Raw genomic sequence first — 15,682 nt, 5'->3', positions numbered from 1 at the left:
AATAAAACGTCACTCACCAATGTGGAATGGTTGCTTAGTAATTACGTGCTCAGTTTATTTTTGTGTTCAAGGTAATCCTTCCTACTTAACTGTTATTCTGTATCCCCAATTTTCACTATCAGATCTGTGATTTTCAGTAAATGTGAAACTTAAAACAACTTGTGGGGTAAAATGAGAGTACTTTTCTGGCATGAGAGGAACTAGAGAACTACATTAATGCTGTACTTGGAGAGTGTGTGAAATTATTTTCAATCTCAAGTGATAAGTGTTTAAAATAAAATCCTTTTTAAAAAAATATTTTATTTATTTAGTTGTCAGAGAGAGGGAGGGAGCGCACAAGCAGGAGGAGCAGCAGGCAGAGAGAGAGAAACAGGCTCCCACTAAGCAAGGAGCCTGATGTGGGGCTTGCTTCCAGAATCTTGGGATCATGACCTGAGCTAAAGGCATCTGCTTAACAAACACACCTTCTAAGACTCAATTTTTTTCTTCTGGCAGCTGACTTACTGTTTGTATCATTAACATTTTAAAAAACTCTATTTCTAAAGAAGTTTATTTATTTATTTAAGTAATCTCCACCTGGCCTGGGGCTCAAACTCATGACCCTGAAATCAAGAGTGCATGCTTTTCCAACTGAGCCAGCAAAGTGTCTCTAAAAAACTCTGATTTGAATAATATTTGAAAACCTCCAATTTTTTACTTTGTGTAAAATCAGGTTTTACAAACCTCCTGGGCAGATTCAGAAGATTAACTGTCATTTTTTTTTTTTTTTTAAATCTGCTACATTTGAGAATTATGTTGTAGTCTAATCTTTTTAAACTTTGGGAGGGTCACATTTTGTTCACTGCAAATGCTAGGTGGAAACTCGGAATGTGAGTGTCTAGTATATCGGCCCCAATTGATTTCCTTCCCTTTGATTAAGAGCCCTGTGGGTCAGTTAAGCTTTCACAGAGAACTTGCTTTGATGTTAATCCTCTAATGAGAATGTGAGCAGTGTTTGCATCCTTCCTACCCAGTAATGGAGATGCTGAAGCTGGGCTCTGTGTTTGGCTTCGGTGGGTTTCAGGGCTTTGCTGTTCCCTCATACAATATGAAATAAAAAAAAAAAAAAATTGTAGCATTGCATGTAAGACACAGCTGGTGGTAGCCTTCTGGATGCTGTTGGGGTTTATATGTTCCAGAAAGCCATGGACTCATTTTTGAGCTTGATAGAGATTACAGAGAAATGGATGGCAGGTGTGAGCAGAATGAAAAATTATTCCCGAGAGGTGAGCTCAGGGAGCATATATTTTTTAAAAAATTCTTTGCCCAGTCTTTCTTCTAAAAGTCACTTCATGGACACACAATAAAGCTGTCTTTTATTTATTTATTTATTTATTAATTATTATTATTATTTTTTAAATATTTTATTTATTTATTTGACAGACAGAGATCACAAGGAGGCAGAGAGGCAGGCAGAGAGAGAGGAAGGGAAGCAGTCTTCTCGCTGAGCAGAGAGCCTGATGCGGGGCTCGATCCCAGGGCCCTGAGATGATGACCTGAGCTGAAGGCAGAGGCTTTAACCCACTGAGCCACCCAGGTGCCCCAATAAAGATGTCTTTTAATTGAAGTAACCCGATTTAGAAAAATCAATACTTTGTTGACATTATAGTGGGGAATAATGTCACTCAAGTTTATTTCTCACATGATTCCTTTAACTAGCAATGTGCCTCTTGTTTTTTTTTTTTTTTTAAAGATTTTATTTATTTATTTGACAGACAGATCACAAGTAGGCAAAGAGGCAGGCAGAGAGAGAGGGGGAAGCAGGCTCCCTGCTGAGCAGAGAGCCTGATGCGGGGCTCTATCCCAGGACCCCGGGATCATGACCCGAGCCGAAGGCAGAGGCTTTAACCCACTGAGCCACCGAGGCCCCCAATGTGCCTCTTCTTATGTGTGAAAAGATTTACATCTAATATTTGAAAAATCCTCCCGGTATGTCACTGTGAAAAACTTCAACAACACATATCAGTCTGTTTTCCCATTTTGAGCATTTTTTTAAAAAAATTAATTGTATTTTATTTTAATTCCATTATAGTTAACATACAGTGTTATATTAGGTATATAATATAGTTGTGAAATATAGTGGTTCAACATCCATTTTGAACATCTTGGCTCACCAGGGGGGAAATGCCATGCAGAGGAGTATTTGCAGCCCTTAGGACCCCATCACCCATGGTTATTCATCTCTGCCCCGGTTTTGGGGTAGGTTTGGACATCCTCTTTATGTGTCATGTCCTGGGAATGATCCAGACATGCCCCAGAGCCAGGGGTAGAATCTGTGACTTGTCAGAGTTCTTGGCAGCACTAGGGTTCTTTGAGTCCATGGTACCAAACACACAGCTTCATTGGTCAGTAGAATGGAATGTTGGGTGAAAGCTCCAGTGAAGAGGGTCTGATGCTTGTGGGGTGGGGATGGGGGTCTCTTACTGAGAGGAAGGTGTCTACAGAACCCCATCAAACCTTGTCATCCTAAAGAACAACAGTTCAATTAGAACACGGTAGCATCAGCCAACAGACCCAGGAAGTCATCCATATGAGAGAGGGAAAAATGGAGGCAGAGGTAGAGGAGGAGGAAGAAGAGGAGGAGGAGGTAAGGGAGAAAAGAAGAGAAGAGGCCCAGAGAAGTGATTCAGCCTTTTGGATTTGTGGTACCTAGTTTTAATTTTCATCATCTTTCTTTCTACTTTTTCTTGGAGTAACATTTGGCACATAGTCCTTCTCATACTGCAAAATGAAATAAAATTTAGAAGGAAAGACTTGAAAAGTTGTAAATCCATTGGGTCTCTTCGGAAGTTTGCATAGAGAGTATTTATTTATTTATTATTTATTCATTCATTCCTTCATTAATTCATTTATGAGAGAGTGTGCTTGTGCATGTGTTGGGGGTAGGGGAGTGGCAGAGGGAGAGGGAGAGAATCCCAAGCACACTCAGTGCAGAGCCAAGGTCGGGCTTGATCTCACGACCCTGAGATGATGACCTGAGCTGCAATCAAGAGTCGGACCCTTAACCGACTGAGCCACCCAGGTGCCTCAATACAGAGTATTTAAATTACTACTGGTAATAGCGTATTTGTCATCTTTACTCTTTGCAATGCCCCACTAGGGATTAACAGAACGTAAGCCTTTTCATCACGGGTATTTTCATTATTTAAGATTCTTAAATAGACATTTGTTAAAAACCTGCTGTCACTTAATGCACTTGCATGCATTTTGCCACTCAGAATATGATGAATGTAACAAATTAAGATGAAATTGCTTAAAAAGCCTTAGTAGTTGATGCAGCACCCCCATCCCCTTCCTCAGTTCTGTGTCTCTTCCCATCTATCTGGGGACAGGGAGAGGTTTCAGGCTCCCTACCCTGCAGGAGTGGGCTCTGGAGTGCCTGCCTTGCATCCAGAAGGTCCTCCAGGGGATCTTTCACATACAGGGTTAGCCCATTTGCTAAATTGTAAAATAAAACCTCTCAAGGTAAGGACCTTTCCTCTTAAGACAAGGGCGCTCAGCCAGCCAGTCAGCAACGATTATTTGCTGAGTCTATGAAGTGCAAAGTGGTATTCTGGGTTATAAAGTGGATTCAAAAGGAGTACGATGGCCCTTGACTCCAGCCAGGAAGACAAGATAGGCTCTGGAAAAAGTCAGGTGCCATTTTGAGGCAATGCACCATTAGGAGCCAGATGTGGGTCAAATAAGCATTTGTTATACTGTGCTCAAGGGTAGCCACTCCTCAGGGTTGGCCCAGCATGGGCCTGGGGAAGGCACATGTAGCAGCCTTCCAGGAGGAAACCAAACACAGCGGCTTTCCTATGAGCATGTCATATTTATCAGCAGCATGATCTCTCCTCTCTTACTGTCTTTCAACCAGAAGAACTCTGGATGCTTCCGTGATTATATGTGTTTCCACTGGAGTCCACCTGGTGAGCCTACCCAGGCCTGGAAAGTTTAAGGGAAATAGCTTGTGATCACTGGGGAAATAGACATCAGCAGTGGAGAAGCACGGGGAAGTTAGTGGTGAGTGGAGAAACAAAGAGACCATAGGTAGAGAAATCTAGGTATGCTCTGTGGAGAATATATGTGGATTGTGCTGGGTGGGAGGCTGTTGACTATTGGATCTAATGCCGGGCCTGAAAGGCTTGATGGGAATCCACAAAGGAAGAGAGCTCCCAAGGCAGCAGCAGAAGAGGGGTAGAATTCGAGCTGGGTGTCAAAATGCAGAGAAACAGAAGGAAAAGGAACCCATTGACTCCTGGGTATGTGTTACGGGAAGTCTGAGCAGAGGTCTGTGACTGCTGGTGTGTCTTCCCCCAGCAGAATCCACATCCGTTTTCCCACAGATCTGGGAAACCATATTTGCACGTACCTAGGGAAAGAGGGTGTTGTCACTGTTCATGTATAATTTCCAGAAATTACAAATATAAGTCCCACAAAGATATGAAATGAACATGTCAAAGTTTTATTTGACCCATCAGTGGGGAGAACCAATGAGATGGCAAACTGATTCAAAGAGTATTTGAGGAACTGGGTATTTATAGGCTTAAAAAACAATGGTAGATTAAGATTGCTACAGGTCATATGTAAACCCAGGTAAGGTCCTGCAGGGTAATAAAACTATAGTCTATAAGGTTTTCCTGCTATTGAGAAATCTAGAAGTTAATATGTAACCTCACAGTGCCTGCATTCTAATCGGATAGTAAATAGTCAAGTCAAGCACAAGGATATTCTCCTAGAGAATGAGACAGTCCCTGGGAGGAATTAGTCAACAATGCTGCTGTATGACTTTGAGAAGATATGCTGTCCCTTCCCCTCCCATCCTCTTACCTCTCTTGCGCAACTGCCTAAGTTGCAAGTTGTGGATAATTTGGACATTAAAAAATACCTGGCAGTTAAAGATCTGAGATTGAATCCAAGTTCCTTCCCTGTAATATTGATCAGGTAATTACCTATGATTTACCCGGATTTACTTGCTGTGAATTGGGAGGAGCAAGCGAGATAACTTTTGTGAAATGCTTGGCACCTTATAGGCACTTGTTCAATCTTAGTACTGCTCTTTACCTTTCTTCTTTTAAATATAAAGATTTCATTTATTTATTTTAGAGAGAGAGAGAGGGAGAGCACATGTGAGCAGAGGGTAGGGGGCGCAGGAGTGAGGAGGGGAGAGTCTTTTTTTTTTTTTTTAAAGATTTTATTTATTTATTTGACAGACAGAGATCACAAGTAGGCAGAGAGGCAGGCAGAAAGAGAGGAAGGGAAGCAGGCTCCCTGTTGAGCAGAGAGCCCTATGTGGGGGCTCGATCTCAGGACCCTGGGATCATGACCTGAAGGTAGAGGCTTTAACCCACTGAGCCACCCAGGTGCCCCATGAGGGATGGGGGGGAATAATCTTAAGCAGACTCCTAGATGAATGGGAACCTGGGGTTAGGCTTGATCTCATGACCTTGAGATCATGACCCAAGCCCAAACCAAGAGATAGATGCTCAACCAACTGGGCCACTTAGGCGCCCTACCTTTCCTCTTTTTAAATAAAAAAAATTTCACCTTTTGTCTGTCTATCATAGACGAAGTTCTTTTTCTCTCTTTCTTTCTCATCTCTAGTTTATTAGAATAATACCCTAGAAATCTGGTGGATTTTCTCCATTTCTTTTTTTTTTTCAGATTTTATTTATGTATATGAGACACACACACACAAATACACAGAGAGAGGGAGAGAGAAAGCGAGTGAGTGCACAAGCAGGGGTTAGTTAGCAGAGGGAGAAGAAGAAGCAGACTCCCTGCCGAGCAGGGAGCTCAAAGTGGAACTGATTCCAGGATCCTGAGATCATGACCTGAACTGAAGGCAGATGCTTAACTGACTGAGCCACCCAGGCATCCTGACTTTTTCCATTCCTCATGGAGGTATTCTATTCAATTTTCATTATTCATCTAAATGGAAAGAATAGATTTCTCACATTCTTTTAAAAAAAAAATTTCTCCAACTTCTATCTTGAGATGTAATTAACACTTAGTATTGTGTCAGTTTAAAGGGTACCTAATGATTTGATACATGTACTTATTGTGATATGAGCCCTGTAATAAGGTTAGTTACACTGTCCGTCCCCTTGCAAGTGTGTGGTGAGAGCTTTCAAGATCTACTCTCATAGCAACTTCCCCATCTACAAGGCAGTATTGTAAACTATGGTCATCATGTTGTATAGTACGCTTTATTTAGGGAACTCTGCAGATGACAAAAGTAGAGATGTTATTATAATGAAGATGACTTCTTATTTGATATACTTCAGTTTTTATTTTTCCGAGGGAGTAGTTCTTGCATAAGAATAAAGCCTTGTCTCCTTTTATTACTTTTTATTTTGTATTTTAAAAAGATTTTATGTATTTATTTATTTGAGAGAGAGAGATAGGAAGAGAGCATGAGCAGGGAGAGGGAGAAGCAGGTTGCCTGCTGGGCAGGAAGCCTGACACAGCGCTTGATCCCAAGACCCGAAGATCATGACCTGAGCTGAAGGCAGATGCTTAACCACTGAGCCTCCCAGGTGCCCTGCCTTAGCTCCTTTGAGATTAGGAGATGACTTTCCGAATTATACCTTTTGCAGGTCACTCCATAAGTATTTCCGTGTTTTCAGTGTGCCCTGTTTGGGTAGAGGTTTATAAGGAGGGGAAGGATGCCCAGTAGCCTTCCAGGAGTGTGACCTTTACATTCCCCCTTAATTGGGAAAGGTCAGCCCAGGTTGGGGTAACGGTGGTGCCAGAGGGACTGTGAGTTGATGTCTGATGTTAGCACAATAGATTGGGGTTCCTGGAAAGCAGATTTATCTCCTTCTCTGTAGCCTCTTGCATGATAGATAACTTGTGTGCCAGCATGTAAGACATTGTGCTAGAATTCAAAGTGACAGAATCTGTGATACCAAACTTTGATTTGGAGAAAGGAGTCTATTTATAATTAGGATTTTTAAAAAAGATTTATTTATTTATTTGTTTGTTTAGAGATAAAGAGAAAGTGAATGTGTGCGGGGTTGGGGGGAATGGTACAGAGAGAGAGGGAGAGAGAATCTGAGCAGAGTCCAACGCAGGGCTTGATCTCACCACCCTGAGATTATGACCTGAGCCAAAGGCCGACACTTAATCCACTGAGCCACCCAGGTGCTCCCCACTAATTGGTCATTTTTAATAGAGTCCAGAGAAGCATCTTTTCGCTCTTGGCTTAGGTTCTTTTGTTTAAGACTAGCTCATTTCTCTTCTAGTTGGTTTTTAAACTTCTGCTTGCTGCAGGAAGAGTGTGATTAAGATTGGGTTGCCCTTGACTCCACCTAACTGGCAATGTAATAGATGAGTGGGTCAGGGATCCCAAAGTCTGAATTTCTACCACTACTTACAGTGTTGTTTGTTCTTAGTGTTTATACATTTTTTTCCATTTCTTGTCTAAATGTAGAGCTTGATGTAGTCTAAACATTGTTTAGTACCCATTGTCACATAAGGGAAAAGTTCTATAACTCTCTTTCCTCATTTCTGCATCATAGCTATAAGTGAGGTGATGTAATCAGTGCCTTGATGGGCTGAGCTCAGTTTACTCATTCATTAGGTCACTTGAATTTATTGAGCAACTACTGTGCCCAGCCCTGGTGATTTTTCTGTAGTCATAGGAAGTAAGAACCTGCTCTGGTGGAGATAGACTGTAACCAAGGAAGTAACCAAGATGATTACAGATTTTGATAAATTTTATGAATGAAATAAATCAGATGATGAGAAACTATAAGCTGCTATTCTCAGTAATTTTAATTGAGGTTATTAGAGACATTCTCCTTGTGAGCTGGGTATGTAAGGGTGAGAATTGAGTCAGCCACAGGAAGAGTTGGGCGAAGAGCATTCTAGGAAGGAGAGCATGGTGAAGAGAGGTGTGAGATGAGTTTGGCTTGTTCAAGGAAGAGAAAGACAGACCTGCACATGAAATGGGGCCAGAGTGTAGGTCACTGGAAAGGTGGTCAGAGGGTGGTAAGCCATCTGGGGCTCTGTAGATCATGGGAAGGAGTTCGGGTTTTTTGTTAAGTGCAATGGAAAGCTCGTAATGAGGTCTAGGACAGTGACATGACATGAGCTTATGAAAAGAGGGGAAAGAATACAGCTGATGTGTGAAGACTTGGATAGAGGGTGTCAGTCATAGGAGTGGGGAGACCAGTGAGGTCCTGTGCTTGGGTATGGTGGTGGTGGCACAGACATAGGGAGTAAGATGCTTTGAAGAGCGGACTAAGTTGTGGGAGTTCCCAAATATCTGAACGAGGAGCGTGCATTGGATTTTCACAGCCATGAGGGAGCTCTATGTGCATGTAAGCTTGTGAGTGGATGTGAATTTGTGTGCACATGTGTTCATGACTGTGAGTTTGAGTGTGTGTTGGTGTGTATCAGTGTGAGGTGTGTGTGTGGCTTTATAAGTGCATATTAGTATGCACTTGGGTTTTATCCTGTTGTAGCTTTTGAACAGGCAGGCCAGTGGCACGAGGGAAAGGGCTGTCTTCTCTGGTACGATTAACCTGGGTAACATTGGTGGCAGGAAGACTAGCCAGGAGGTTGGTGGAGCTGGATGTGAAATGAAGGCCCAGAGGATGCTAACTTGGCCATGGAGCAAGAGAAGACTAAATTGTGTAAATCCAGGTGTTGTTTTATTCTGTATATGGTTGAGTGAAATTGAGGAGTGAAAAATAATTCCATTAAAGAATTCACATTCTTCAAAGAAGCCCAGTGTGATTGCTAGTTTTCTCAGTCTTAATTATTAAAAAAAAAAAAAAATTAAACCTCACTAAAATTCATTTGCTCAATTTCTTAGGAAGACAGGCCGTTAGTGAAAGTTGAGTGAATTTACTGCATCCCACCCACACTGTCCCCTAACTCTCACCCCTGCGGTTCAGTACATACTCATTTTCTCTGTATTTGGAGTTCTTAATTCCTGGGAAACTCACTGTATTTTTGTTCCCCTCTAGGACATCTTTGAAGATGCAATGGAAACCATTTCTATGTGAGTAGTAACATGATAAAAATATATAGTAAAGAAAAATTGATGGCCCTCTTATGTAAAATGTGTAAATATTTCTTTATTATTTTTTGAGAGTTGTGACTACTCCCAGAAAGAGATCACTGCTCTGTAATTCAAAAATTATGATGTGATAATGCTTAAGAAACAATCTATTTAGAGTTACTAGCAAATCTATTTTTGAGTATTATTTCTTATAACCTTAATTCGACTAAAACAAAAGAAGAAATGTTTTCCAACAAATTTAACTTTATTTGTTTATACCCAACCCTATGACATCTTGTTCACATATGTTTACATGTGTGACCTCATATTGAGGATTTCGCTTTTGGTGTGCACACAATTTTATTACAAGCATTTCCTGTAAGTCTGTGTCATTTTTGTACTGATTTTATATGATATCCTATTAGATCAAGTGGAACACCACAATTATTCATTTCTCCTTTGCTAGACATTTAGGTTGTTAACTGTGTTAAAAACTTAAAACTAAGTAATGAGTATTTTCATGTATATAGCTTTGTCATGTTTTTAATTATCTCCAAAGATTAACTTCACAGATGTAGGATTATTGGATTATAAAGGATAGAGATTTTTATTGCTCTATTATTATATGCAATATGTTTAAAATTTTTATTTATTTATTTTAGAGAGAGACAGCATGAGCGGGAGGGGCAGAAGGAGAGAGAACCCAAAGCAGACCCCACGCTAAGTACAAAGCCCTATAGGGGGACTCAATTCTAGGACCCTGAGATCATGTCAGTGAAACCATGTCAGTGGCTTAACCAACTGTGCCATCCAGGTGCCCCAAATATATTTCAAATTGCCTTTCCAAATCAGTCAGCTTGGGCCACTGTAACAAAGTACCATAGACTAGGTAGCTTAAATAATAGAAATCAACTTTCTCATAGATCCAGAGACTAGAAGTCTGAGATCAGGGTGCCAGTATGGTTAGGTTCTGGTGAGAGCACTCTTCCTGGCTTGCATATGGCTGACTTCTCTTGGGTCTTTACATGACAGACAGACAGACAGAGTCCTCTTCCTACAAAGGCACCAATCCCATGATGGGAGTCCTACTCTCAGGACCTGATTTAAACCTAATTATCTTCCGAAGGTTTCGTCTCCAAACACCATTACAGTGGAGGTTAGGACTTCAGCACGAGAATTTGAGGGACACAGTTTATTCCGTAATACTTTCCAAAGAGTTTTTTTTTTTTTTTTTTTTTTTTTTAAAGATTTTATTTATTTATTTGACAGACAGAGATCACAAGTAGGCAGAGAGGCAGGCAGAGAGAGAGAGGAGGAAGCAGGCTCCCTGCTGAGCAGAGAGCCCGACGCGGGACTCGATCCCAGGACCTTGAGATCACGACCTGAGCCAAAGGCAGCGGCTCAACCCACTGAGCCACCCAGGCGCCCCTCCAAAGAGTTTTATTATCAGTTTATGTGGTTACCAATACTGTGTAAGTGAAGTGGTTTAAAATGTAGCATCACAGGGTGCGTGGGTGGCTCAGTGATTGAGCGTCTGACTCAATTTTGGCTCAGGTCGTGATCTCAGGGTCGCGAGGTTGAGCGCTGCATTGGGTTCCATGCTCAGCAAGGAGCCTGCTTGAGATTCTCTCTCTCCCTTACCCTCTGCCCCTCCCCCTGATCACCTTTGCTTTCTCTTTCAAATAAATGAACAAATCTTAAAAAAAAAAAAGTAACATCACCACTGGGTGCTATTTGAAATGGTTTTGCTACTCAAATAATAACTAATTGCTTATGTTTTAAAAATTTTTCTTTATTACCATGGTTTACCACATTGTATTTCCTTTTATATAAGGTCTAGTCTTCTTTTACATGTTTAATTTTTTCTCTGTCTTACATACTTATGAACATTAAAACAGATATACAGTTTAATCTTTTGTTTAATATATATATATTTATTTAAAGGTTTTTTTTTTAACTTATTTGACACAGAGATAGAGAGTACAAGTAGGCAGAGAGGCAGGCAGAGGGAGAGGGAGAAGCAGCCTCCCCGTTGAACAGGGAGCCGGATGTGGGGCTCAATCCCAGGAACCTGGGATCATGACCTGAGCCAGAGGCAGCTGCTTAACCGACTGAGCCACCCAGGCACCCCAACCTTTTGTTATATTTGCTTTAAATATTTTCCCTAATTTCTATTTTTCTTTATGTTAGTTACACACTTTTATGTTTTCCAAAAGCTTTAATGTTTATATTGTTGAATAAAAGTTTGTTTATATGATTTAAAAAGAAAAAGTTAATTGTGATTAGGACTAAAAAATAAGCTCTTTATTTTGGAATAGTTTTAGATTTATAAAATTATTGTGAAGGTAGAACAGAGAGTATTTGGAAACAGACTTGAATTAGTCATAAATGGGTATTACAAATTCTAGGGCAACCACCAAGAGAAGGGAAGATATATACCTGATATATAAGAAAGAAGAGAAAATAAGATCATATAAAATAATTAAAATCACAGAAAGCAGAAAAAGAGTAGAAGACCAAAATAGGAACAAAGAAGGGTAAAAAATAGAAAATAGTAATAAATATGTTAGAGACTAATCCAACCATATTAATAATCACTTTGAGTATCAGTGGTCTGTATGGGCCAATTAAAAGACAGAGATTATCAGCCTGGGTCAAAAAACATGATCCAACTACATGTTGTCTGTAAGAAACTCACCGTAAATATAAAGACACATATAGATTAAAAGTAAATGGATGGAGAAAAATATACCAAGCTCACTCTAATGAAAAAAAAGCAGGAGCGGCCAAATTAATTTCAGACAGAACAGACTTCAAAGTAAGGAGAGTTATCAGAGATTAAGAAGGACATCACATAATGGTAGAATGATCAGCTCTCCAGAAAGACGTGACAATTCTTGGTGTGTATGTGTCTTTCAACAGAGCATCAGAGTATATGAGGCAAAAACTAGTAGATGACTCTGTTATTATAGTTGATGCCTTCAAAGCCCTTCTCAGAAATGAACAGATCCAGTTGGCAGAAAATCAGTAAAGGTATAGTTGAACTACAAACAGAAACTAACCAAACAAAAACCCTTGCACTTAATGCAGCTGGATTTAATTTAGATCCCTATCTCATGCCAACCCTAAAATTGTTAGCCTACTATTCCAACACCATTAGCTGTTTGGGAAAGAAAGAAAATTTATGTATGATGCTTCTTTTATCAAATAATAAATTCATTAAAATAATGGTGCTCTGTTTCTAAGCTTTCTGTTGTGTTCCTTTCATCTGTGTGTCTGTGTTTGTGTAAAAAATCTCTTTGTTCAACTGTTTTAGGTGTTTCAATATTAGTATGACTTGTTTTTAAAAGAACAGTGTCCCAACAATGACCTCTGTAATGGTGATGCTTTTGAACACCACGTCAACTTCTGAAGTATCTAGCATTTTATTTTTCATTCATTGCCTCTTCCAGCCTCTCTTTGGCTGTATATATCCATAAGCATTTTCTTTCTTCTTTTAATTTTTACTTCCCTGTCCTGCATAGGTTAGCAAACCCAAAGGTTTACCCATTCTGGAATTTATCTTTTAGATTTCTGGTGTATGTTATTTCTTGCATCCTTTAAGACAGTCTCTTAAACAGTTTTGTGTTTCCTTTTTAATGTTTCCAAAATGTTCTTGGTACATGTTCTGGTATGTAGTAACACCTTATAGTAATATATCACCAGATATATTATAGTAATACATCCCCTAAGAGAGAACCTCATCTTTTTGAAATAGAGTCCAAAGCCAGAATGGGAGGCCAAAGTAGATAATAGAGTTCATGCTCTAAAAATCTTGCCCTTTACTTGTAGTAATGGCCTCCATTCAGAGTTTGATTACAATTAATTTTAACCTGATTCTATTAAACTTTGCTTTTTGGTATAATTTTGCTGGAATTCCGGAAAGTGTGGTGAGGAGGTAGCTTTAGAGGTCAGTTTGTTGATTGTGACAAGAAATGACAGTGAAAGAAGAAAGAAAATGTGTCATACAGTCATGGTACTCTAAAGCACAACCTGAGGGTTTTACCGTGCTTAGGTGTACACAACTACATGTATCTTTCTGGAGAGGCCAGCCCTCGGATTTGACAGGCTAACTTGGACTTCAGTCCCAATGTCCCATTTATTGTCTGGGAGGCATGGAATTAATTTCTCTGAGTCTCAGTTTCTTCATCCTTCCATAGATTTGGGAAAATAAAATGAAATTTAAGTGTGATAATGGGAGTAAAGCACATAGTAGGTACTCAGTAAATATTGGTACTTTCCTATTTCCCTCGCCCCCCCCAATCCTGATTGATGTTCAGTCTCCAATGAGAAGATCATGTTCATAATTCTGTCTTTAAGATGTTGAAAAATGGTTAAATTATATCAAATATATTCCATTTAAGAAGGTAGAGACTTGTGTCACATATATTAAGGGAATTTTAGAATCACCAGAAATGTTTTAAAATGACATTTTGAAAGTTAATAGGATATACTTCATTCATGGGGAAACCTCACTTGGATGGTTCCTTTTATTTCCTCAACACAGAATGTGGTGTTTCTCTACTTAAGTCTCCTGCGTTACTGACCCTTTGTGAAATTAAAAATATTGCAGAAGTAATCCATTATTCAGTCTTTTTTCCCTTAACAAATTGTTTTCCCTGTGATTACAAATACATGTTAATTGTCAACAATTCTTCAGTTATTTTTTTGTATGCGTGTGAACTTTTAGATTGTCCTTATTTCAGTTTGTCAATATTTTTCTCTTGTTTCCTCTTAAATTTGTGATGCCATAACATTCCTTTCATGACCCATTAGCTGCTAAACTCAGTAGAGCTCTTTTTCCTCATGCTGATTGAGCCACACATTTTGGTTTCATGTTTCTAGTGCCAGTAGTGAGCAAGATATGGTCCCCATGCCAACCTGATGATTAATTTATTCCTGTGAATATTTTTGCCTGAATTTCTAATGAAGAGATGCAAGCTAACAGATGAGGGAGGCCTTAGGTTGTTGCCACTAAAGAAAACTATTTCCTATTCTCTTTTTCTGCTTAATGGATTTACCACTGCAGACATAGATTTTTCTACTTCTGAATCTTTGTGGTAACCACTGTGTTATTTTAACTGACTATTTTGGGAAGTTGCTAGGTTTGCAAACTGCTAGATCATACAAACATTTCCTCCATTTAGAACTGGAAGGGAAAGAAGAGACTTTTTCTTTAATGATTAGTGGCACATTGAATGGGTCCTTTTTAAAAATTAAAATTGTTTGGGACCTTTCTGACTTGCTTGGCATAAGGAAATGACCTCTTGGGGAGGGACTGTAAATTAGACCCATGTTATGATCTACAGAAATTTGCCAGAGGGATTAGCGGTCTTGCTTCCTGATATAACAATTCCCTGCTGGTGTGTTCTTCATGGTTCTCGGCACAACCACCATCTCTGACAGTAGAGTGGTGGGTATAAAAAGAGTCTGTATATAAATTAACTGTGATATGATACACAAAGAATAAATAAAATGTTTCAGGGGTTCCAAAAGAGAGATGGGAATAGGAGCCTGGCACTGGCTCTGGGTTTTAAGGGATACCAGAATTACCCGACACACCTGTGGACCAAGTGAAGATGGGTCACCGAGGATACTTGGCCTCTGTCGCACAGAGAGCACAGATTAACCACTTGGAATCTTTGTGACTTGGTAGTTTTTTTGTTTTTTTTTAAAGATTTTATTTATTTATTTGAGAGAGAGCACGAGAGGGGCTGAGGGACAGACTCTTCACTGAGACTCCCCACTGAGTGTGGAACCCGACATGGGGCTTGATCCCAGGATCCCTGAGTTCATGACCTGAGTGGAAACCAAGAGCTGGATGCTCAACCCACTGAGCCACCTATGTGCCCCCATGACTAGTAGTGTTTTTGATTAATCTCTTTTTCATAAAAACCATAGTGGGCCATGGAACAAAAATCTAATTAGCAGGAGGGCCCTGATGGGGGTACTAGTTAATTAAGATTTTCTTTTTTACTCAAAGACTGTTAGACGCAGGTGTAATGTGTTTGCAGCAGTGATCTCTTATATTCCATACCATCTTATTAAGTTTTTGAATTTATCCTTACCTAGAAATGTGGATGTGTTGAATCGAGTCCTGAGGCAATGTGATGCAGTGGGGAGGAATGTGTTCATGTGCAAGAATGACTGTGAGTTTATCCGTACCTCCAGAAATTGAAATAGACATTTTTAACCGAAGGATAAGAAGCTTACGATGGAAATAAAAATATTTTGTAGCACAGCATTTTTTTCCCCTTTTTTTTAAAAGATCTTATTTATTTATTTGACAGAACACAAGTAGGCAGAGAGGCAGGCAGAGACAGAGAAGGGGGAATCTGACTCCCCACTGAGCAGCGAGCCTGACACGGGACTGTGTCCTTTTTTACACTTCTTTACACTTTTTCCTTCTTTACACTTTCTCTTTTGAACTGTAATTGTAGATTACAATGGGATAAAGTTTTTAAGGTCATTTTGTTTTTTCTTATTAGATTAGATCAACTAATTGTGATCAACTAGTTTGCACTGTTTAAGGTTATTTAAGGTGAAAGTCAGTGAATGCTAGTTGGAAAACATCTAGTTAATATTTTCTTCATAGTGGTGAACTTATAA

General features: G+C 39.6%; 1 protein-coding gene across 2 annotated transcripts in view; it reads left to right on the top strand.

The window, feature by feature from the left end:
- TTC39B (tetratricopeptide repeat domain 39B) overlaps positions 1-15,682 on the top strand; it is a 129,391-nt gene that overhangs the window by 32,079 nt on the left and 81,630 nt on the right. Inside the window, exon 2 of one of the 2 annotated variants that reach the window (XM_004765728.3) lies at positions 9,000-9,034. The exons of the other annotated variant lie outside the window; for it this stretch is intronic. Within the exon in view, the coding sequence (XP_004765785.1) occupies positions 9,000-9,034 (35 nt within the window). The remainder of the gene's footprint in view (positions 1-8,999; positions 9,035-15,682) is intronic. 2 annotated transcript variants of the gene reach the window in all.

The sequence above is a fragment of the Mustela putorius genome, unplaced genomic scaffold, assembly GCF_011764305.1.
Source record: "Mustela putorius furo isolate JIRA1106 unplaced genomic scaffold, ASM1176430v1.1 tig00000421_pilon_pilon_pilon, whole genome shotgun sequence".
NCBI lineage: Eukaryota > Metazoa > Chordata > Mammalia > Carnivora > Mustelidae > Mustela > Mustela putorius.
This window is presented reverse-complemented; position numbering and strand designations above follow the sequence as displayed.